Genomic DNA, 25337 nt, shown 5'->3' on the forward strand with positions numbered 1-25337 from the left:
AACTATATTTATCTGCCTGGGAGAACATGGCGGACAGCATGTACACTGAATCGTATTTTAGTTGAAATTTTAGAGTAAACATCAATGACACAATCAGAAGTACTTCCTTTGCTGTTCCATATTCTACCTCTGTAATACAGCCAGCATAATACAAAATGGGAACACACATAACTTTTATACTAGTGCTGAAAAATAAGTGAAAAGCAGGTAGTTTCTGGTTTTGAACAGTGGTCTCAAGGCTAAACTCTTTGCCACTTACCCAGCCCTATGACTTTTACAATGCAATGTTATCACAACAGTAGTTAAAATACAATACACAAAATACAATACCTTCATGAAAGACTAAGTTAAAGATTATCTCAAATAAGCAGTATTCTGGCAAAAAACTTGGAGAGCCTTAAGTATCTCTTCCCCTTTGTCCCAAGAAATCTCACTCACTTCTCTCTATATACGTGGTCCCTACTGCAGGGCTGCTGCTTCCAAATGCTAAGCTGGCAGTGCTTGGGAGTAACCGCTTGCTGCTGTCTCCCAGCTCAGGTGAGCACCCAACTGCAGATAGATGGAAGCTGTCAACCACTTAGAAGTGACAAGGAGTACATACCAAGACACTGGAGATTTTACTCAGTGATTACACATGCAATCCATCTTTTTAACATACAGTTACACCATGGGAATACACTGGTTTTACTTTTATCAAAGGCACACAATTCTAACTCAAAACCCACATGCACAGTATTTTGCTTCAGAACTTTCTTCTGAAAGTTTGGAAAGTTTACTTAAGTTCCTACACTTTGAGAGCTTTATCTTCCCAGTTTTTATTGTCGTGCACTTCAGTTAAATATGGGAGCCCTCCAGTGGCAAAAAAAACTCTGAAGTGTTTGTTTGGAGATGATACAGTTAGATAAATGTTTATTCCACATTTTTAAAATACAGGACACAGACACTGATAGCAACTCACATTACCTTCTGGCAATTTAATTAATCTTTACTAAATACAACAGAAGCAGTAGTAACAGATACAATCATGAGTGATCATCAGTGGAGTTCTCACACTCAAGAATTAGGGTTGCTGTTCTCTACAGCATATATCAACTAAAAAATCCTGGTTTTCCTTCCCCCCACCAAGCACTAGGAAACAGATTTTGCATTAGAGGTAAGCATTTCACCGTCTTCATAAACACACTATAAAGATAATTTTTCTACATTGTGTTGATGTTTTCAGAAAGGTTAAAACAAAAAAAAAAAGGTCTTTTTTAGATATTTCCTCTCCCCTTTACTTCATAAAGTCTATTGTAGAGAGGGGGGAAATGTCACATGGCGGGGGGGCAAAAAGGACTGGCATTAAGCTATACAGATAACACACCAATAAGTGGAGGATGGCCCTCCTTTTGGTTACAGCCAAGATTTTATATCATTAGCACAAATAAAACTGTACACCACAACTCTTATATTCCATTACATATCTGCATATTCCATGTAATACATTCAATAAACAATTTTTAGGAATATTTTAGAAAGTTCTAAATTAAAACTGGACTGTATTTTGGATCCCAGATATTTAAAAGCCAAGTGACTTCACCTGAAATGTGCTTGACCTCATGATAATAGAGACAAAGGATCCAGTGAAAGGCAACACACCCATACTTTTTTATACAAGAAACACCAATTTTATACTTATGTGTTTTGATCATTTCCAGAGTTAAAGCCAGTTCTGAATCATCTGAAGTGGGGAATCTCAGCTCTCAATTATACAAAAAGTTCCCACTTGAAACCCTGCAGAGTTGCATGAAACAAGATTTCAATTTGATCTCTAGGCACTGAAAATCTGAAATAGATTCAACATTGAATCTGACCCAAGCCTAACGCAAGTATAATCCTTCAGGGTGCGAAAAGGAAAATACATGTTTGGGCAGAGGAAAACCTCAGCATTCAACAGGGAGGCTGGGAAGCAACAGACATTTGATGTGGTTGTGAAGCATGTACTGACATGTGTAAATGCACTGACCGTTCAACAAGTTAAGTCTCAATTTTGACACAGCTTTGTCAGTTCATTATCATGGCAGTTAGATAAATATAAATAAATAAAAATACCCAAGTTTTGATTCCTTCTCCCTCCTATATATTCAAAACTGCATGGCAATGTTAAGGTTCCTGTTGATTTCCTGAAGGTGCTTCAATAAAACCATCTAGGTAAAAAAGTAACTAAGAGGAAAGAATTACCATCTTGCATAGAGGTGCTACCATGAAAAATCATAGCCTAGACAGAACTTCACATTTGTTTGAGCCAACAGCATAAGAACTGGCTTGGAAAGAGCTTTATCGAGGTACTTCAGAAAAGTTCTGTACTAGCGTGGGGCTGCGATTACAGCTTCCTGAAAGGCAGCTATCAAACAGCAGAAACTAGTAATATTCTGTATGCACAAGCTATCTGTATTCTGTTGTGCTCATCAGTACTGCAACTGGTTTTGTGGAAAATAAGAAGCTGGTTAAAGAAAATATAGTTACCAGTAGCCAATGTTTTCTCATTAATTTGTGTTCGAACACATGCACAGTGACAGTAATTATTTGAAGTTTGGGAATTTATACATAGAAAAACAGAATCTGCATTTTCTTAAAATTTGGCTTAAGGAGCAAATGCTGCAATGTACATACTGAGTATTAATACCAATTATTAAAACAAATTTACACCAAATGAACCTGAAAATTAACAAGCTATCAAAGCAAGACAATTAGCAAGACTCTTTCAAACAACCACGATAAACATGCAGGCAACTGTGCCAATTATCTAATAGCAGATGGGGCTAACAATTCTCCCTGATGTTCAGTATGGGTCACCAAACACAGATTTGCTTTCTAGGCTCATTAATTAAATTCAATACAAGGAGTTGTTAAAATAACACTGAGGTTCCCACTTGAACTGCAATGACAAAATACAAACGCCAAAAATCTGTTGCTTCTAACTTGACTTATTCAAAAACATGTACTTTTTGGCCTTTCCACCTGTGGAGGTTTGAACTCAGCCGGCAGCCAGACGCCACATGGCCGGCCGTTCACCTCCCCCTCCCCCCTCTGGTAAAATAGGGGAGGCACAAAAAGAAGAGAATTCGTAGGTTGAATAAAAAGAAAGAATTTACTAAATATAACAAGAGAACAACAGTAACAATAGTGAGTCAAAAAAGAAAACAGGTAAAATGCAGCAGTGGCTTACCGAGCGCAGCGACTGCCGCCCCCCCCAGCAACAACAAGACCCGACGAGCAGATGGCGCAAGAGAGATAGCAGAAAGCGAGCCCACCCACCTAAATCCCTGGGCATGACATCACATGGTATGAAATACTCCAATGAAAATTAACTCCATCCTGGTCGAAACCAGGACACCACCTAAGTGGTTAAAAAAACCCTGCCACGAAGCAACAAACATGCTGCTCTCTCCGCAGTATCCCAGTGTGAAGACCTCACAAAAGGAACATATGTGATCTTCTTTTAGATATACTAAGTGGGATTTGTGTTTGCTTCAAATCTTAATCAGATACTCAGGTATTACAAAGACTCAAGATTGCTTGGGGAGATAAACACTATGAGTAAGCTCTAAGTATTAACAAAGTTTCACAGCTTCTTTGGCTGATACCCACCATTCCAATTTCAATGAATGCATCATGACCAGCACATGACCTACAAAAATGTCTGATGATTAAACAGGGAATTAATGGTCCCATAATTGTAAAGTTTAGGCTCCCATGTAGTTCACCACTCAGATTTTGTACAACATACTTATTTCTATTTCTGATGGGCTTCCTCCTTTCTGCAGATTTATTTATTTTATAAGAACATGAAGCAACTGTTTGCACAACTTCCAAAGCTGCCCATCAGGGTGACACCACAACACTTAGAGGAGCAAGACTACCATAACGCAGTAGTGCTGTAGAAAAAAAAATTATCACAGCCAAAGCCACCAAGTAGTTGGAGAGAAGGGCCAATTTAAACATACTATTATACAAATAACACTTAATTTGAGATGAAGTTAAGAAATATTTTTTCCCAAGAAAGTGCATCTCTTCAGGCAGAAAATAAGAAATAAACCACAGAATGTACAACATACATTATATTCACAAAGTAATATAGGAAAGAGAACTTCTGAAAAAAAAAAAAAAAAGGGCTAAAGATTTAATTCAAAGGCTCAACGTAAGTATATGGGGAAGTGTGGCTTTGGACTTCCACATACATGAAAACTTACGATGCACTTGAATACTCAGAAGAGTTTTCCTCCAGAAAAGTTAAACTTCCCAAAATTCTAATCACTGGGATTACTGATTTTAGGTTTTTTTCTATTTTAATGTTCCTAGAACCAACCATCCAAAATATAAGCTCTGATATGATTTCCTTTACTTACGTGGTTGAATGTAACCCAGCAATGACAATTAATGGGACCTCAGCTGACTCAAACACCTCTTCACTAGGGAAGGAGGCAATTCTTATTTAACCAAGAATTACCAGAACATTTACCTTACCAGTCCTGTCTACTGATCTGACCAGACATCTACCTGTGCATCAGCCCAAGCTACTATCTAAACAATGGAGAAGATGGGGAGAGAACTAAAAACATTAAATAAATTTCCCAGTGACTACACACACTACTCACATGAGGTTCACAGCTTTGTAATATATTCTCACTCCTTATGCTCCAGCAATGAAGTTAATTACATTGGATTTTGATAAAAGTCTGAATAACAGCTGCATCACATGACGGAACTGATGCAACAGTGATTTTCCAATTAATATGCTGGACTTGTCTCTGTCTTCAAGTTATTTTTTGCTCCTTTTAGGAAGTTCTCCACTCCTAACTTTCCTGAAAGTGATGATAACTATAACCTCAAGTGATTTTCTAAATACACGCTAAATACTTTTCATTCTTTTTGGAACTGCATATCCATCCAAAATAACTATCACTTACCTTCTGAACTGCTTTCCAATTTAACAGCAATTATTCTATTTTTAATTTTTTTTAATAAAATTGAAATAGTAGTAAGTTATAGTTACCCTGACTCTTGCAAGATAAAGAAAAAACTTGCCATCTTGTACTTTGACAATTTATCCCCTAGTACACTGAAATATTGTGCTACACAAATACAAAAACTGACCTCTGCACCAATCCATGAAAGATCACAGCATCCCCTGCTCTTAGAAAAGAATACTTGACTGTGGAACTACTTCTTCAGAGACTGTCTTTTTACCTGAACGTAGCATAGCTTCCTAATATGATCAATAGAACGACTGTTTATTCTCCTTTCTGTCCTCCAAAAAAGGCATTTACAGTATGAAAATATAAGCTATGAAAGAAAACTAAAACAGCTCCGCTCCGCTCTGATACATACTTTCTGGTTCATCTTGAGCTTGCATCTCCCATGTGGGTTGGGGCTACTTATCTATGACAGACTCAGAAGAAAAATAATACTTCCAAGTAACAGCTAGCCTCTTTACACACACCATTATAACAAAAAGATCCAGGACATGATGACTGTTCAGCACATTTTCACAGAAGCTTAGGTTTCCTGACTGAGGAAGGCAAAGCTGGTATTCATTAAATGAAGAGACTGAAGTCAGACTACAGAAATCAAGTCTAAATATTTAGCAGTACTAATACCCATTTCTAAACAAAGACACATACTTTTCTACACCATAAAGACTTCCACAGAAGATGTTTTCATAGTAAATATCCCAGTATTCACAGAAATGGTTACCTCTGCAGCTCTTAGCTGTATACTTGCTTCTTTATAGTCTGATTCTAGTCTGTTCTTTTCAGCAGCCTCTGTAGCACTCTGAAGAACCAAATCTACTTTGAGGATGTTCACTGATATGCAATTCTACATAGAAAAACAGAAAATATAATTTATTTCCACAGCAGACTCAAAACTGATATGATCACTACCAGGCTTTAAAAACTGTCCATTTTTTAGTCATAGCATATGATCTCACTCTGTGTTCAGCTCTTTAACACTGCAGTCTGTCAAATTCAATGAAAAAAAGGTGACATTGGTGACCCAAGCTCTTCAAGATGCATAGTTCCCATGTACTTTTAATCTGTAAGCATATACCTATCACGTGCAACCAAACTATTTTACACCAAAAAAAGGCACATTCTCTTTCCCTACACCCTATACTCACCTGTGAAATTGAGAAAAGACAAAGCCATCTCAATTCTTTCTCAGAGACAGAATCCAACAGGTGGATTTTGGTAGACTTCGTAAGTCACAGAGACGTAAAAAGGTCAAAAAATAAAGACATAAGATATGTGCCTCTCTCACTGACAATCCAAGATGATTGACCAAATGTACAGTGCCTCGTGTCTTAACTGAAACAGCATACAACAAGCGAAGCATATGACAACAGAAGGAGGCTCTATTTTAGAAGTTCCAAAACAGACTTTAGTGATCCCCAGAACCTGATTTGACAACTCTGACACTAAAATGGTTGCTTCTTTAAACAAGTCAGACTTGGAAATGGTCCAGAGGCTTCAAAATGAGCAATATAGACTTGACTGTGTGAAGGGTAGCTTCAGACCTTGAATTACAGGGCACTGAGAACACCATCCTTTTTTTTTTTTTTTTTTTAAATGATTGGCACATAAATACAAAGGAATCCCCTCTCTTAATGAAAGGGAGGCCAAGGTTCCAACTGTAGACCTAGGGGACCTGCAGGATGAAGTTTTGAGAGTGTTAGCTTCTGACCACAATAGTGAGCCAAGGTCTGAGATATTTAGTATTTGTCATGTCAACACAAAGTTTCTACAGTGTGAACTAGGACATAGGTATAAGTTTGTTTCCAATCCACTTAAACAGTTTGAAAACAATTATCAGAGACGTCAACTGAAAAAAAAGTTGAAAAGAAAGGAGATGAAAAACGGAAAAAATCAAGGTTGTTTAAAAGCAACAGCACAAAGACAACTACATGCAAAAGTAGTGCCAGAATATGAAACAGTAGAACAAGGCTATTTCTGTCAATTGGTTATTAATACATGTCAGTACTTTACAAGTGCCAGGTACACTCTGCCTTGTGTATCTGTGTAAATATACATGCAGCCTGTCACTCTAGTTGATTGTTCCATACAAGCCCCAGAACTCTTAAAGCAGATCATACTGCCACCACGCAAACATACAAAAATCCCATACGTGTTTTACGCTTCCTTCTGTGGCAAAGTGACTATGCCCGAAACACATGACTACCTAAGTTTTTATCACTTTAATAGCCTACAGCTATTATAACTACAAAACCTATTGAAGAAAGTACAAAGACTCCCATAACCTTGGAACCGTTTATGAAGTTTGGCTTGAGGATGACCAGAAATGTATGGATTTCAACAACTTTGATAAAACATGTAATGAAACATCTTTCTTGTATGAGTTCAATTTTCTTCTTTTCAGTACGTACTAGCATATTTTCCTACACAAAGGGTGAAAATTAAGCTGATGCACAACTGAAATAAATCCCTTTTGTAATCAATAACTATTTCAGGCAAATACCACCCATCCTCCCCTTACACCCTGGTACACTGAGAAATATACAGTATGTGTCAAATCCGTTTTCCTCTACTGGGTGAAAAAGATTAAGACACTCCTTCTGGCAGACCATAGAGCAGCCAGTAAACAACTTCAGCTGCACTTTACAACAGCAACACACTTGGACAGTTTATGTATTGGGAAATGGGCATCAAATACAAAAATCAAAAGCATGTTCTAGAAATTCCTGTTCTAAATTACTGTTATTACCTGCACAAATTCTGTAGTTCTGTAAAGTAACCTACAGCCTAAGGAACCCTTTTAACATGGCAGGTGTCTTCTGCCATTGTTTGGCATTTTCAAAATTGCCTTGGCCAGCTGACCCAAAGGTGATCTCTGAAACGCTCCAATTGTTGCAGTGTGTATCTATCAACAAACAGAAACAGCCCACCCATTTGAAATAATTTTTTCTTTCTTTATTATATAAATATTAACAACTCAAATATATTGAAATCAGCCTCACTTCAAAGGTAATACTCTTTACAGGGGTAAGCAAGAACACATTTCAATGTTAGGAAGGCACAGCAAAGGAACAACATATATGCTCAGAGTGCTTGCAAGAATGGCACCACTTCTTGCTGAGTACAAAAGCACAAGTAGATTCCCTTGGAACTGAAGGTAATTGTTTCTTGTTCCTTGGTCATTAAAAAAAAAAAAAAAGAAAATTCACTTTGTGGCAGCTCCCATTATTAGGGCTTTCAGGCTAAGCTAAAACAATTAATTTCAAACTGGTTTCTTCTTTTTGAGTTAAAGAAAACCTCATGATACTGGAGCCTGAGACTTGAGCACTTTTCCCTCTTCCACAATCGTGGATCCTTACAGTTTCAGGCCAATTTTTCACGACTACTCTTTTTTTCAATAAAAACAAAACCAAGGAGATTATGAACTATAGTGGAAGGAACAGTTCACAGGATTATGCAGTATTCTGAAAATGTACAGGCTGAAATGGCTACAACAGCTCATTCCTAGTGTTCACTGAATGAGACCATGGATTGTGAGACTTCAGGTCACTGACAGTCTAAATCAATGCAAGCGATCTACAAATCGAATCAATAACAGATGAACAAGTTCAAATTCATAAAAGCTTCAAAAGATGTCTATCTTGAAGCAAGTTAGCTCATAAACATTTACATCTAAATGTTGCACATTGACTTAAGTTACAAGAACTGGACTTTTCACAATAGTGGAACACGTACCAAGTTAAAAATACATACCTTTATGAGATGTGTTAATTCAGTTACAAGTTTTGCTTTCTGGGTGTTTATTTCTCTGATCTTCGCATCTGCCTGTTGAGATTCCTTCTCTAGGTCGATAGCATCTTGTTCCAGCTGTCTTAAACTATGGGAGGAATCAGTATTTAATTAATCCTGCTTAAAAATAAATTGTACAAAAATACAAAGATTTTTCATTTTGATGATGAACCAACAGTTAGCAAGAACAGTAATTTGTATACCTAAACATTCCAAACACATTAGAGGCATTCCCAATCTATGCACTTTCAACCTAAGAAATTCAAAAGACAAAAAAAATTGTAATTAAAGAAACTCTGATTTTGGCTACTACGGGCATCACTCAGCAACTACACACCTTTACTTCTCTAAGTTTCAGATTTAAAAAAAAAAAAATCAGCATAAGGATGACATTTTTCTTCTGCTGCTAGCTCCTTGCAACAATACCGCATAGGAAAGTTCAGGAGGTTTGCTTAATTCTTGCCATATATACTAGCAAAAAAATTCTTCAACTTACTGCAGAAAACCAGAATTTTCACTCATTTTAAACCTCAAAAACACAAAACTATGAATAACTTCATATGAAATAATCATGATGCTTAGTGAGCTGCAAACTACAAACCAATCAATTCATACTTTGATACCTGGGAAAACTGTGGAGCAAGTCCCCTCAGAAAACAACAGGCATAAGGGAGAAGGTGATCAGGAAGAATCACCAAGTATACATCATACCTGATAAACACAACTGTGAAAAAGACTGGATGACAGGAGATAAAGTGGTTGCCATTTACCTCACTTTTAGTAATGCCTTCTGTTAGAGGTTATCTGATAAAAGCTCACCCACACACCCAAAAAGGTGAGACAATAGCAGGTGGAAGAAGCCCAAATAATACCCTACCCTGGATACCCCCAGGCCCATCACAGAAGTCATCAATCCATGAAGTGTCCACCTCCACAAGCCCAGAGGAGGACAGGGGCACCCTAGCAGGCAGGAACACAAACTAAGGACTCAGAGGAAGAGACACCCTGTCCGAGGGCAACGTCAGCACCAGTGTCCAGGTGTGAAACCAAACAAGATAAGTCAACACCACAGCACCCTCTGGACTGAGGGAGGTTGTTTCCTGAGGGTACAGAAGATGTTACGGGATGCAGCAGAGAAGCATCCCATTGCGACTGTGCAGGACTTACTATTGGATATTCATTGGAGAAACCAAGTGTGGGGAAAGGGAGGGATCTAGATGACTTGGAGAGGAACAAGTGTGGGAAAACAGAGGGATATGAGGATAAAAGGACAGTTACATGTAAATAGTTGGCTGGTCAATACACTTATCTAACCATGCCTAATTGGCACACCCTCTTATTCAATTCCATTTTTCACTACTTTCCTGGGTGAGAGACGCTATTCAGCATTCATGTGTGTGTATGGGAATTTAAGTGCAAGCAACTACAGCCAGATCATGTGTCAGAGGAGAGGGTCTGCTTGTCTGTGGTGCCAGCAACTGGAGAGACCAGAGTGAGTAGACTTACATGACAGTCAATGGAGTGGGACCTCAGGTCAAGAGGCCCCTCTGTCCATGTGGTCAGCACCTGGTACACGTGCAGGTGTGCAAGTGAGTGTTTGATCCCTAGCAAAGACCAAGCCAGACTAGCTGGCAAGTAGGTGAAGTGGTCTGGGAACCAAGGGAGTGTGTCACTAAGGGTGCAACCACAGGAAGAGACAGCTACCGGAAGGACCAGGGGAGTCCAGCCTGGCTGCCAGAGACCATGAGGTCTGCTGTCTCTAGGGGTGACACTGTCTGGCATTTAAGGCTAAGATGACAGGGGTACTGGATGTTGGGGACTAGGGAAGTCATGGCTACCTCTTCACATTTGTATGCCTGTGTTTCTCTGAGGACAAGACCACAGAATTAGCTACTGGGAAATCAGGAAGTCCCAGCCAGTTCTGCATGTGTGTGCACATGGATGAGTGAGGCATCCTGCAGAGACAACAGGAGGAGGGCTGCAGCCTCAGAGGTTTGCATGTCCAGGTACCAACAACTGAGGAGACAGGTCCAGGGGCAGCTACTGTGCAGACTCAAGAGTGTCTGAACCCAGCTGCTGATGGGATCCACAGTGCCCATATGTCTGCCTAAGAGTCTCACTAGGGCAGCCCTGTCATGCTCAGAGTAGGAACATGATGAGGTCACTGGTGCTGTGTTTGCCCTGTTGCTCTGGATGTCCATCTGTGCTGTGTGGCTGGCTGTGGGTAAATACATATATATATGCTATTTAGATGTGCTCTGCGTGAATGGGTCTACTGGGAAGACAAGCTCAGCCTCACTACTGGTTGCATCTGGGCAGATTAAGCGGCATTAGCCCCACCTTCCTCTCAGGCTGCTGGGTCCAGACTCCTTCCCCTAACTTTTTCAATGTTGGCTCCCACAATATTGCTGCACTCAAGAAGACCAGATAGGCAAAAAGAAGTGGTTGGATGGTCAGGCTCAGAGGGTCATGGTTAGTCTGTTGTATTCTGCCTGAAGACCAGTATCAAGTGGGGTACCACAGGATTAGTCCTGGGACCTGTCCTGTCCTGCCAGTGACACAGAGGAGCAGACAGAGGGCACTCCCGTCAAGCTTTCAGATGACACTAAACTTTGGGGAGCAATAGGCCTGTCGTTCAGAGGGGTCTGCTGAGGCTGGAGGAAGAGGGTGACAGAAGGCTTGTGAGATTCAGCATGGACAAATGCTGAGTCCTGCCACTGGCGAGAAAGTGGGTCTGGCAGTGATACATGCTCAGGGCAGAATGGCTGCAGAGAAGCTCTGGAGGGAAGGACCTGAGGTACTGGTGGACAATGAGCTGAGCATAAGTCAGCAGTGCGCCCTACCAGCAATAAGGTTCCGCAGGATCCCTGGCTGTATGAATGGAAGCACAGGCAAGAGGAGAGTGTTTCTTCCTCTCTGTTCAGCACTGCACTCAGTTTTGCCCCTGCCCCAAACATCAACAAACCAGAACAGGTCAGAGGCTACAGTACAGGCCCTGCAAAGACAGGATGAGGGTGCTCAGCTTGTTCACCCTAGACAAGAGACAGCCTTGGGACACTTAACAGCAACCCCCCACTATTCTTCCAACAAGGAAGCCACTGACAGGATGGAACCAGGCTCTTACAAGCGGTGCACAGCGGAAGGATGACAGACAGTGGACGTAAGTTGAAACAAGCAAGATCCAGACTGGATGTCAGTAGAAAATTTTTCCCCATAAGGACAGTCAAGCAGTGGAACAGGATGCCTGAACAGGTCGTGCAATGTCCATGAAGACTTCCAAGATTCAGTGAGATGCAGCCCTGAAAACCTGGTCTGTATTCAGTGTTGACCTTGCTTTGAGAACATGGCTGGACTACAGACTACATAAAGTCCCTTTCAATCTAAGTGATTCTGCCATTGTATATTACTTTCAAAATTTTATCCAGCTTTATTAAGATATAACCAATCAGAAACATGAAGATTTGAAAATACTGATACTCATTGCAAGGATTATTTAAATAATTTCTATCGCTACAGAAAGACATCCACATTATACAAGAAAATTTGTAACAGCCTTGTTTGTAATTGTGTCAGGATTCTTAGCTCTATTCAAAATTAAAGAGTGCAATTATCTTTTCAAAGGAAAGGATTTAATCAATATTTGTTTAGGTAAAGGGTCTACCTCCTGCCTTCAAACCATATTCTTTATTCTAGTAAAACACCATGACAATACATGTATCCGTAATAAGAAACCTGAGAGCAATACTTGGCTTTGAGGTTAAGCTCACAATCACACTGCTTAAAGCTGTTTCTTTCACAGTAACCTGGACCTTGTGACTATACAGCAGTTGATTCTGGTCCCACTCATATCCTTGAAGCCCTAATTTTCTTTTATTCCCCCCCTCCCGCCTCTTTGCCATTGCATACACCACAAGTAGTGCAAGAGGTGTGCACACAAGCACCAGCACTAACTTTCAGAAAATGAAAAGCAGTGTGGCATAAGAACATCGAGGAGTATTTGAGGTACAAGGTTTGCCAGGACTGTGTCACAGAAGTGGAGGGAGTGAAGCCTGGGGCAATCTTGTCTACACTGCCTTCTGGGAGTGTGAGCTTAAGTGAAACACCTCTTGAACCATGACCAGGTTCTCCTGTATGACAAAGCAGTAACAGAAGAACTAATTGTACAGGCCCACAAAACCAGAAAATATGTTAAGACAAATACTGTCAACAATCAGGGTCTGACTTGATCCCTGACATGCTTAGCACCGTTTACGTACACTACAGTAATATGTGCTACCAAGACAGAAGACTATGGTAGTATTTGAGTAAATGAGTGTAATGATTTCTCACTGGAATCCTATTATTTTATTACCAGAAACCATTTGGAACATTGTTACATGGTTGCTTAAACACTGTCTTAATCTCCATTTTTAAACAAGTTCTTTGTCTTGATTATCACCTGTATCTGATGCTCAGCTACTTACTTTGTAAGTAAGTACATGCTGCAGTAAGAGGAAGCCAAAATACCTTTGTGATTAAAATTGTTCATGTTTCATAGATAATATGGCTGGTTTCCTACCTATCATACTTCATATCGATTTTTGATTGCAACTGTGTCCTCCTGTTTCCTCTCTCTAAAAGTTCTTTCTTCTGTTGCCTGAGCTCATTGTCTCTGTGTTCCAGATGTTTCTGTCTCTCAGACAATGTAGACAAATGCATATCCAATGACTTTAACTTGTTATTGATGTCCTGAAATAAAAGAACACACACCATTAGCATTCTCACTACAAACATACCATACTAACACATACAAGTAGGCTATGCTTGTTGCAAAATAAAGTGGGTAGTAGTTCACATCATACACAGCACAGAAATAAATTCCTACCTGTTGTTGGTTTTCCAACCGTCTTCTTTCATCTATATCCACTGAACTAGTGAGAAACTGTGCCTCCCTCAGGGATGTGTTAATAGAGAGGGTTAGGTTTGTATAAGCAGATACTTTAATAACATATTTTTCTTCTGCTGTGTACATTTGCTTAAGTTTGGTTTCTTGTATGACCTAAAAAACACACAAAAATATTAATCTGACAAAAATGTTACTTAAGGCAATGCTTTTCAGAACAAGGAATAAACCAGGTAAAATCTACAGTAAAGACCTTCAGCTTAAGCAAGACTCTGACTTGTTAACAAGCCTTTGCAAACAGATGATGCTAAGTTTAATGCACCCTATACTTGTAATTCAGATCAGTCAGCAAAGAACTGTTAAGATACTGTCAAACAGAGTATGTTAACATAACCAATTAAACAGGTTCTGATTATTCCTATATTACAGCTAGACACTGGAAAAACCTGTTATTATTTGTACTGCACCATGAACAAGGATTGTACTTGCTGTAGATGCATAACATGCAAATGTAGCCTGTGTACCAGAGAACCAAACATACTTAAGGAATTAATAGATGAAACCATAAAGGTGAGCTGTAATGCATGAACTTTAGTGAAGTAAATATATCTGCGTGGAAAAAAAAGAGGTATAAAAATACTAGCGTTACTATTTTTAAATGACCCATGTCAAAAAGGTTATTATAGATAACCAAAGATTTACCATAACACAAGGTAGTACAGTACTTCAAAAGGATATAAAGTGTACAGTAAAGCAGGAACAGCTAAAAGCCTCCATAGGACATTATAAATTTGACTAAAGATTTTTTCAGTTTATATACACAGTACCAGCAATATTCTGTAGATTTGGTTCCTGGACACTGAAAGCATGTTTACATTGCTTTATAGCTCAGACTGTGGTTGATGACATTTCCATCTTAGTCATTTTTCCACATGCTCAGCTCTATAAATCAGTTCTCCTTTTAATCTTTCTCTGGCATGTGTGAAACGAAATGTTGCAAACCGCATTTTTCAATCAAAAATAGTAAAAAAAAAAAAAAATCTTTACACAACTGAACTGAGAAAGTGTCATGTGTAATACATTCAGAATAGTGGCTCATCTTTGCCCCTAGATCAGTGATTTCTCACTTGCTTCCTACAGAGCTCTGGAAAGGATGGAGTATCTAAGGAGTAGTAATGACTGGTTTACAAAATGTAACTCAAAGACCTATTATATAGCTAATCTGCTTCATCAGGTGATAAACACAAAGTGATGGAAGAATTGCAGTTTAAAGACAAAAATGCTCAGAAAAAACATTAAGAGCTTTTCATCTAGGACTCCTTCTGCTTTTACTTTCCTCTTCTTCATCCTTAGAGCCTCAGAAACAGAAGACAGGAAGGAGCAACAGCTACCCCAATAAAACAGGAACTGCTCTCTATTTGCAGAGCCTGTTCCCCCCACTTCTCAGAGAGCCCAAAGTAGTCCTTTGAATCTAAAAAAGAGTTCACTCTCTTGTACAAGATAGACAACAGCTGTCCAGCACAGACAGAAGAGTGAATAAGGATTTAAACTGAAAACTGTCAAGTGTGTTACCCATTAAAATCCAGCAATGATGAGCTTGCAAGAACCCATGAAAGACTAAGGTAGAGAGATTATTCCTAGAGGGAGCTCTTAGTCTATTTCTAAGAATCCAGAAGATTTATATACAATTTACCACATCAATTCTGATTGAAGCTATACAACTGTATTTGCCAGAAACTGAACATCTTAACGTATTTAAAAAAAAAAAAAAAAAAAAAAGAGCAGCTTCTAATTGTTGCTTTAAACATGACAGGTCAGCATTGTCATGTATTATTAACTGTTTGATTAAAATTTTGCCCAGAATATCTTAGGCACTTGGAAGTAAAAGTTATAATAAAACAACTTCATATAACTGACTTGAAACAGTATGCAGGTGAAAGACATATTTAACTTCTGTGAGGTACTGCATTAGATTGACTGGATTTGTTAAAATGTCTTGCAATATGTTTGTGTACAATGTTCTCACTTCTAAAGGCCAAATAAAAGGCTAAAGCAATTTTTTGTTTTCTCCACATTAACTTGCCAAAGAATTTCTGAAATAAAACTCTAGATCACAGGTGTGTTTGTGCTATACAGGACATCTCACCCTTTCAATCATGTTTCTGGTCTTCTCTGTTCCCACAGGGACATCATGCACATGGTACTGGGAGCAAAGATAACTCATCACAAGATGAGGAGCATCAAATAACTCTCGTAAATATGAGAAAAATCCATATTGGCTGAAAAGGAAAAAAAAAAAGCATGCATGAGAAATCAAATTTGGCTGGTAAGCAAGCTCAAGTTACTGAAGGGTCAAAAAGCACTCCTGCTAACCCAGAATTGAATTGGTGAAAACTTGATTTGAATAGAAAATTCTAATGTATAGCAACAACACCAAAATACTGTATTTAAAACCATTTCCCACTGATATAATCTGATACATACTGTAATTCTTCAATAGGTCTCGAAGGTAAGCTTTTAGCACATGATTCAGCAGGCGTGCATACAGCATTCACTCTTAGTTTCTGATGATCGCGCATCTAAGTATAGATTACATTAGATTATTTGGTAAAGAAAAGCAGAAAAATTCACTACATGAAAATCAAGTATTTATTATTGATTCACAGAATTGGAATTATTTTAAACTGACAACCTCTGGAAGAACCCACAAATATCCACTCTGGCTGAGGCATGACTGAGTTCTCTAAAAGTCAGGTTCAGTTAACATCTGTCCATGAAAATACCATGCATTAGAGAAAACAAAAGCAACCAAAGAAATCCAGAGCTAGGTGCTCAATTGAAATAACCAAGATGGATGTAATAAGGAAGGCCCTTCTTCCAGGCTGTATGGCCATTTTGCACAGATAGTGGGAGACCACTGGCTACAGAGGCTCTGAAAAGCCTGATCCTAACAGGATATAAAAGATTGAGGATACAAATGAAACATCCGTTTAGCTGATTAAAGCAGCCTTGCACAGGGTTTCACAACCATGGAGGCAAGACAAACCCGCAGAACCTCAGATATCACCACTGCTGTTCACATATACGAAAATGACTAGCTTCTCTGAAGGGCAGATAGGTCTTCAAACATTGCAGGACAGCTTCTCATTAATCACGCTACTCCATGGACAGTAGTTGGGAAGCATTATGACAGTTACTGCCGTATCTTGTGGCTTTTTTCTCCTGCACCATCTGTCTGGCTCTCAAAGCAAACAATCTCCTTATCACTCCAGGAAACAGCAGTATTAAGAAAATATAAGCCTGATTTCTGCTTGGACCATTGTCTTCTAACAAAAGATGTCCTCTCGCCTCTTTAGTCAGGAGGCATTGGAAAAACATGGTACTAAATTTGTAGCTTCATGTTCTTGTCATTTTCTTATACACAGTATTTTCTCCTCAGTGATTATTGCCTTGTCAAGGAAGACAAAACTTATTTCTCAGAAGTATTTGCTTAATATTTCTGCATCCCTCCAGTTGGTCTAGACTTTAAAAAAAAAAAAAAAAATCTTACTCCAGAAAAAAAAAACCTTAATGTGGAAGAAAACCTTTGAATACCTTGTATTACCAATTGCGCTGATCTTGCCAATCAAAACTTAATAAATACAGACTTACTTGGTAGACTCCAAAGTTTAGGGCTCCTACATCAGCATTTAATCAATTTTAACATTGGTGCCTACTTGCCTGCACAAGAAACATTTCCATATCTTCTTGACTCTCAAAAACGAAAGCCCTCATGTCATTGGACGATACGTGATTTTCAACATATTTAGCATGTCTACTGTCTTTCATATTGATCTGATAGTGAAAGGTAACAAGAAAGTCATTTAATATAATTGGACTTAACACCTCCCCCAAAACATTTTAAGCAGCCACATGATATCCAACCATACATTTAATGAAAACAAAGACAACGTCTTTAAAAGACATATTCCCTGTCATTTTGCAACCAATTACCTTGGGAGGAAGTCTACAGTAACTCAGATGTCATTGTGTTTAGTTTTTAGCCATCCATATCCTTTCCCAGCATTCCTGGAGCTATCATCATCTCCACCACACCACATCCCCCTCTTCTGCTCCACCCTAACTTTGCAATTGCAACCACCACCATCTCATGTCTAGTGGCTTTGCTCCAGTACTACTAAAGGTATATCACTGTTTAGAAGCAATTAACCAAAGGAATCAAAACCAGAAAATGCCACACTGCACAAATTATTCATATGCCGTTCCCTTTGATTTGGACACAGTGAACATCACCAAATACAGAATTGTGAAGCCCTTGAAAGACAGAGATTCACAGATTGATTGAATTATCTTAGAATTCTTTAAAAAAAAAAATAAAATCCATGTTTGAGATCGATGACGCTTTTCGTATTTGAACGAAATGTTAATGTTGGAACTCTTCAGTAACTCTCACTAGTAATTAGACATTATGTCACTGTACATAACATCCAAAGGCAAAATTATACAGAACTACATAATTTAATAACCTCAAGTTAGCCAAAGGTTGGGTACACTTACCAGCAATTTTAAAGTTAGAATTTAGATGTACATGAGACTAACTTACATTGTAGCAAAGAAAACAAATTCAGACATTAATGGATATTACGGAGGTTAATAAGGCCTTAAAGTAAAAGCAAAGGCATCCTTTCAAGGCATTTGTAAAATTAACTTGATGTGGTCTTCCAGGAAGAATTGGAAGTTCTGGTAATAACAGGAAATACTTGGTATTTTATAATCAAACAAAAGTAATTTTGAACAGTTCTAGCACATGCACAAAGCATAAGAATTGGTATACAAATATTCAACATTCAACTGATTTAAATTGTAGCAATACATTATTAAAATAAGGTTGTAATTCTGAAGAAGAAGAGGAGGGGTCCACTGGAGTTCTTCATCCTCTTCACATTGCATGGAGAACATACTGCAAGAGGCTGGGATAATGGTGGAGGAATGCACTAGAAAACCAATGGTCTCTTTGAAAATTTAGCCCTGCTATTCCTAGCTAGTACAGTGTCCATCAAACCAAAACACAAAACAAAATAGGGATAGATTAAGTATTTGTGTGTGTGTAGCTAGCTGTGCAAAGACAACCACAAGAACACCTGGGGATCACAGTGACATGTAACAGTTGCTGAGCAGGTTGAGCTACAAGGGGAGATATCCAGTTGTAACTGCCACTGCTTTTTTAAGCAGCAAGTAAGAACTACTTAAGTCTAAGTAACTGAATGACCTTAGAGACAATTTGCAATAGGCTGCTCCCTGAGGAAGAAAGGGGAAGGAACCACCTCATCTTATTCAATGTTGAATATTACTACATTGCTTATGGAATTAAAATTACAAGTAGTTCACAATACTAGTGCATCCCGCATGTAACTAGCAGCTCATTTCAAGATGTGTCTTGAAAGTCTTAAAGTCATTCTTGAAGTTTTGCAAGGCATAGATAAACTAAATATTAACTGGTTAGAGTGATATGCAAGTAAATTCTCTTACTTCAAGCATTATGGGTTCACAAACTTCTTTTTTAAACTTGTCTTTGTTCTTTCTTAGCCACATAAGAGCAGAGTGTGTATCTCCAAATCTTGCTTTAAGATTCTCCTCCTTCATATTCATTATATTATTAAGCTGTTCAAGACGGTCAGTTATTCCTGTAATTTAAGGCAGTTTCTTAAACAGAGTCCATAGCAAGTCCACATTACAACTAGCATTTTCCAATATTTATTGACTATGCTATTCCAGCAATAAGGTTGTTAGGAGATTATAAGAATTGAGAGTTTCCACAATCAAGATGCTGCTTATTCTAAAACTATTAAAGCTCAAAATATAAAATAAAATTAAGACTTAATGTGGGAATACAACAGAAGATTTGTGAGGAGGATTGTAAACACGCCCAAGTGACTTGCAGCTAGGGTGTCAAAAAACATACCATAGTAATTGTTGTTCAGTTTTGTGTGTTTGACAGGTGGAACGACTGTGTTTACATAACACAGAGAGTCATAGGCACCTTATAGCACAGCCTTGAGATTCCTGCCCTGCTATGGGAAAGATCAAAACACAGCGGAAAACTGTATCTGAGAAAATCCCTGATAAATACAGGCAAAAGCAGCAGGTTTGAGATCTTTTTTCTTCTCTTTCTGGCTAGCAAGTACCTAGCTCCATGGTGCCTGTGTCCCCGCTTACATGCCTCTGCCCAGGTGCTGCTGCGGTGATCCCCTGGGTCACGAGGCAGTAAGCATAAATTTACTCTTCGCATCTCATCCCTGGTTTTGTGGTTGTTCCTGCATCCTGCGTCTGTCAACTCAGACACCAACTCAAAGGATAACAAAATGTGATAGTGCAGTAAAGACACAGGAATTTAGTTCTAAATATATATTTTCATAACTTGTTCTACCTCTGCATTTAAAATCAAAAATGACCCAAGAGGAAAGAGGTAGTGGGACTAGCAGCTCCAAGTGTTACTGCATGGTTGCAGAAAACAAAATGTGTGACTATAGATTGTGTGCAAAAGCATTTGCTATTCAGGAGAAACAGAGATCGAATACTTTCTGTGCTTCTCAAGGTAAAATATATAGTGTCTCCTTCCCTAGGTCACTTGGTCTCTCTATACCTCAGTTTCTTCTTGGATTCTATGACAAGTTAAGTATCAGACAGACAGGTACTTGCAAGTGTACTACATTCACTGAGGAATATATACAACACCTGCTACCTGCCAAACTATAATTTTTGAATTTTGTTTATTTGAAAGAACTAATTGTAAATCCTAGGCTAGTATAAAGGAATTTACTATAATCAAGGTTAGCTCAAGTTCATTTAGAAAGGACAAGAGCAGCCTCAGTAGCTAATATATTGCCAAAGAAGTAATTTTAAACACTGCATCTTCAAAGCAAACTGCTTTTGCTTCAGGTTTGGGTTTTTTTGTATTCTGCTAACAGTACACACCTTCATTTAATAACAGAAAAAAATGAAACTGGCAAAGCAGTCTCCTTACCCAGAGATAAGAGGAAACTAATTTTTTGGAACAATAGTTTTAAGATCAATTGCCACTTTTGGATCTTGTTGTTCTTTCTATTTTGAAAGCAGTTTCTGTTACTTTTAATAAAACTGGTAACAGATGACTGCTATACATGTAAGATACAACTATGAGGCTTGAGGTAAACGTCTCCAATTATTTCACTACAGCAGGACAACAAATAAATTCTGTATGAACAGTCATAAAAAAAACAAATCAACAAACAAAAACACAAGTAACTTACTTTTCTTTTCCCTCTCTTCATTCATTTTCCCTGCTGTTAGATCACTGATACCACTATGAATATTTGCCCTTTTGTCTTGTAATTTTTTCAGCTCATCATTAATAGCATCAGTTTGTGGCTGAAGATTCTCACAGACTGCCATTGCATTGAGCTCTTTCTTCCAGTCCTTTATCATCTTGTGAGTGTTGTGGATTTTCCTCTGTCTGTCCATTTCTTCATCTTTTTTCATTCTCAAAGCTTGATTAATTTCTTCAATCTAAAAAATTTGAGTATTTCTAACATTAAAGGAGCTTAGTATACAAAACCTATGACAAACAACTAGGATATCTGTGCAACTGACATAAAATGCTGATGTAACCATGCACTGAAACTGTAAGAGTCTGTTACAGTTCCAACAGACCTATGACAGTCGAAGAACTGATAAGATTTAGTTAAGATTTAGGAACATCTAAGCAAAAATACAATCAAGCCTTTAAATCAAATTTTGAAGTTCCTTTATTTTTACAGAAGCAGAAGCTTAAAGCTTAAGATCTTCCTTAACACATTTGAAAGTTAGTCTAAGATTGCAGAAAACCTATAGCACAATGTGCAACATTGACTCTGCACTCTCACACATTTAATTTACACGTTTCTTGACAAAGTGCTTAGATGAAATCCTGTAACTGTTCTACAACGTATCTTTGCATTTTCTTTTTAAAAAATGCTGGACATACACACTTAACAGAAGCAATAACCCTAGCCTCTCACATAGAATATTTGAGTGCATGTTTAATGCTGAGTGCATTACTGTACCATAGAGGCTGTAGCTTTTCAAGGAAAACCTGTAATATACAGTATATATACACACACTAAGTTTGTTGCATCAAGGTAACCATTTTATATAGCATGCACCTGTCCCTTAGCAATACCTGTCTGACTAATAGGCGTTTTAAAGATTCACTGTGTACTGGAGGGAGTGAAGTATGCAATCACTTGCCGCCTCTTCAGAGAGACTTCCCTCCCCACTAACAGGAGAGCAGACAAAAAAACCCGTATCTGTGTTTTACTGCAGAATTTAAGAAGTAACATTCCACCTGAATGCAGCATATGCTATAGATAGTACTGAATTAATACATTAGCAAAGAAACACCAAAAAGTCATAAATAACAAGTGTCTTACTTGTTTATCTTTCATCTCCAAAGCATCTTGCTTCTGTTTACATTTTTGAGAAATGTCTTTGATTTCATCAGCCTGTACAGTAAGATATTTAAATTAGGTAGCCATAAACTCAGTTATATTTGTAAAAAGAAGTCGTATTTTCAAGAACATTCTGTATATGCATAACTAAGCATTTATTCTGCATTTTATTACTGACAAAGTTGTACTCGACAGTTTCTTATTATTCTTACTTGTATCTGTAACATGTATATTTTCAGCGATTTGTGAAGAACTGAATAACGGCATATAAACTATTTACAACCATCCAGCTACAGATCTGCAAATTCAGGCATGACAGATAGAGAAAGTCTCTTAACCTAATCTGAAATTAAAATAACTCCACCCTCGATTTCAATAAAAATGTTACATTCAGATCCCTGCACTTCTGCAACGCTCTTGACTCTTTTTGCAAACCAACTTTACCAAGGAAAGCTTATACTTAGAGCCAGAAAGGCATAAGTTTCTAGGCACAGGACAGCCAAAACAGAATTTGTCAAAGCCATCCCACCTCTGAAGTGCATTGTGCTCAAGCTATATCCTACACAGCTGAGTCTGACAACTTGTTGGCTCATGTGTAGGCACACCCATGTCTCTGCTATTTCTCTATCCTTCTCAGCTTCTATAGAATTGCAGAATAACGTAAATTGCAAGGGACTTCTGGGCATTGCCCAGTCCAATCCCTTGTTCAAAGAAGGTCTTACTAGGTCAGGTTGCCCAGGCACTTGTACAGCTGAGTCCTGAACACAATGGAAGCATACTATGTTTTCTCTACAAACTTAATTCCTCCTTCTCTGAACCCTCAAGGCTGAAGAGAGTGCAAGCAGAATACTGGAACTCTGCAAAAGGATGGAAGGCCTGTAAGTAAATTCCGGTGCAAACACGGAAACAAACACAGCACTCTTGCTGGAAGAAACGTCTTTTTACAAACCGAGTCACACTGAAAGCGCTAAGATGCATCAAGAATGGAGAAAATAAAACTATGCAGAATATTTCCCTCTCACAAAGTCTTAAAGCTGACTGGTACACAGTACTGATTCTGTAATGCACTCTCCAAAGACCTTTGGCAAGCACTCTGAGGAGGAAGTTCTCTCCCAGGAAACTAATGCAAAATATCCACAAAACAATTCTGAAAGCTCTCAAAATCAGGACACTAGAAAGGAACTGGAATTACATTTTGCAATTATCATTATACTTTCAGTTATCATATATTTATATATTCCTATCTTACAGAACAGATTAACAACTGTAATTGTCTTTATGGCTTTCATAAATTTCCACACATACACAACCACAACATACCACATTATACTGTCAGATATTGCTTAAAAAAATTGCATTGCATAGTCCACTCTGTTCAAATGCCTTTGAAGAGACTAAAGTGGAAAATATTCTAGGCTTCTCTCACACAATTTTATCAACCTCTTCATACAAAAGGGGCTGATTTCTTTTTCTCAGAATCTACACTTCCTACACACCCAAAGCACAAAATTTTACTAGGAATTCTTAGTATAGCCAAATCCTTAAAAGTGTTTTAACAGAGAGAGACAAGAGAAAATAGTCATGCAGTGTCTCGATCCATTAATTTCTTCCCAGATTTAGCTCCTCCTTTATTTTCAGTCCTTCCAGGCAGAATCTGTAGCACCATGCCTGGCTTTTTGCCAACAAAGTGCAAACAAAATACAACGAGGAGGTGATTCATCTCTGCTCTCAAGATGATCCTCAAACCAAGAGCAAGATCTCAAGTAGCAGTCAGGATTACAGTTATTTGATAACAGATATAAGTATGGACCAAAGGGCCTGAAGACAACTGTGTTTGCTACAGGTCAGTGTCCCCGAAATGGAGAGAAATTAAAATGCCAAACTGCCTTCCCTTAATGCCAAATTGAAATTTGGCTTGGAAAAAAACCACACTTTTGGGCCAAAAATAGAGTTATACTTCCTTTTTAATAAAATCGTTCATTAATCAACTCCTGATGGCTTACAGCATAATTACCTGTGAAATGCTCACTGTATGCTTGCCTCTACAAAGATAAAATTCTAAGTTACAATAAATTCAAGCAGTATCTACAAAAAAGTGAAGAACTAATGAAGAAGGAGCAATTTAAGCAATTTTAAGGAAAGGTACTTAAAAGCCTTGAGGTTTTGCCTTAAGACAAAACCATCTCCTGACAGTGCAAGCAGCACTGATTCTCCTTTAAAAGAATTTCATTTTCACAGCCCAACTAAGAAGGTATGTGGGAGAGAAACAAATTTCAGTACCCAAAAAAGATCTACTTTCACAAAAGTTCAAAAAGTAGCAATACACCTCTAACATCTTGTTAACTTGCCTGATGTCATACAAATTGTTCATGCCATAACCAGGTATATAATATATTCCCTTAAGCCTTTTTCCACCATTTTGGACTCTATGGGGGCTTCTTCAAGATGTATAGACTCGGATATATCATTTAACATCAGAACAAAACTCAGGTTTGGAAATGTCTTATTATAATATGACATACAACATAGTATCACCTATACATTACAATAAAAATAATGGCAAATAATCACTGGAAAGCAATATTAGAATATCTCAGTAAGTCTTCTGTAAAATATTTATTTCAAAGGTAGCATCTTTCCTTCTTCCCATCTTTTTGGCTTCTGGAATACTGTAGAACAAAATGCACCCAATTCACTCTCTGGGCTCAAATTAAACATCACTTCGGCATATAATTAAATTAGCCTTGTGAACGTTTAGAGTGTAAAAGCTTTACTCCACAAGTTTAGCTTGAGCAGAGGAATATGTTGATTTAAGAGTATAAGTCAATCAGCTAGTACCTTCCTCTAATTCTTCTTTCACAGTTCTGTAGCAAATAGCCTATGCTGAGCATGCTCCCTGCAAGTTAAAACTAAAATGCTCACTGGTTTGTCCTAGGTTCTCATAAAGAGTATAACTCATACCAACAGAGGGTAACTTTTATATGAATATAGTCCAATACTTCTAAGAATTGTGGTAGCAATGGTTCAGTAAAATTCTTTCTTGTTTGAAAAAATATTTTAGTATAACATTAAAATGAAAGATGAGTGAAACCTAAGAGGACAATACCAAGCAGTGAAAACAAAGCTTGTCACTTCACAAGCATGAAGGCCCTTACTGCAACATGAAGATTAATTTCAAGATTCCAGCTG

General features: G+C 38.1%; 1 protein-coding gene across 6 annotated transcripts in view; it reads right to left on the reverse strand.

The window, feature by feature from the left end:
* Nucleotides 1-25337, reverse strand: part of SMC5 (structural maintenance of chromosomes 5) — a 75840-nt gene that overhangs the window by 29596 nt on the left and 20907 nt on the right. For 5 of the 6 annotated variants that reach the window (XM_074856471.1, XM_074856469.1, XM_074856473.1 and 2 more), the window contains exons 8-17: nt 22131-22202; nt 20973-21228; nt 19213-19367; nt 17404-17517; nt 16168-16262; nt 15830-15962; nt 13666-13839; nt 13360-13529; nt 8766-8889; nt 5737-5859 (exon numbers count right to left, since the gene is read on the reverse strand). In XM_074856471.1, coding sequence (XP_074712572.1) covers nt 5737-5859; nt 8766-8889; nt 13360-13529; nt 13666-13839; nt 15830-15962; nt 16168-16262; nt 17404-17517; nt 19213-19367; nt 20973-21228; nt 22131-22202 — 1416 coding nt within the window. The remainder of the gene's footprint in view (nt 1-5736; nt 5860-8765; nt 8890-13359; nt 13530-13665; nt 13840-15829; nt 15963-16167; nt 16263-17403; nt 17518-19212; nt 19368-20972; nt 21229-22130; nt 22203-25337) is intronic. The other variant, XM_074856470.1, reaches the window with a different exon arrangement.

The sequence above is a fragment of the Strix uralensis genome, chromosome Z, assembly GCF_047716275.1.
Source record: "Strix uralensis isolate ZFMK-TIS-50842 chromosome Z, bStrUra1, whole genome shotgun sequence".
Taxonomy (NCBI): Eukaryota; Metazoa; Chordata; class Aves; order Strigiformes; family Strigidae; genus Strix; species Strix uralensis.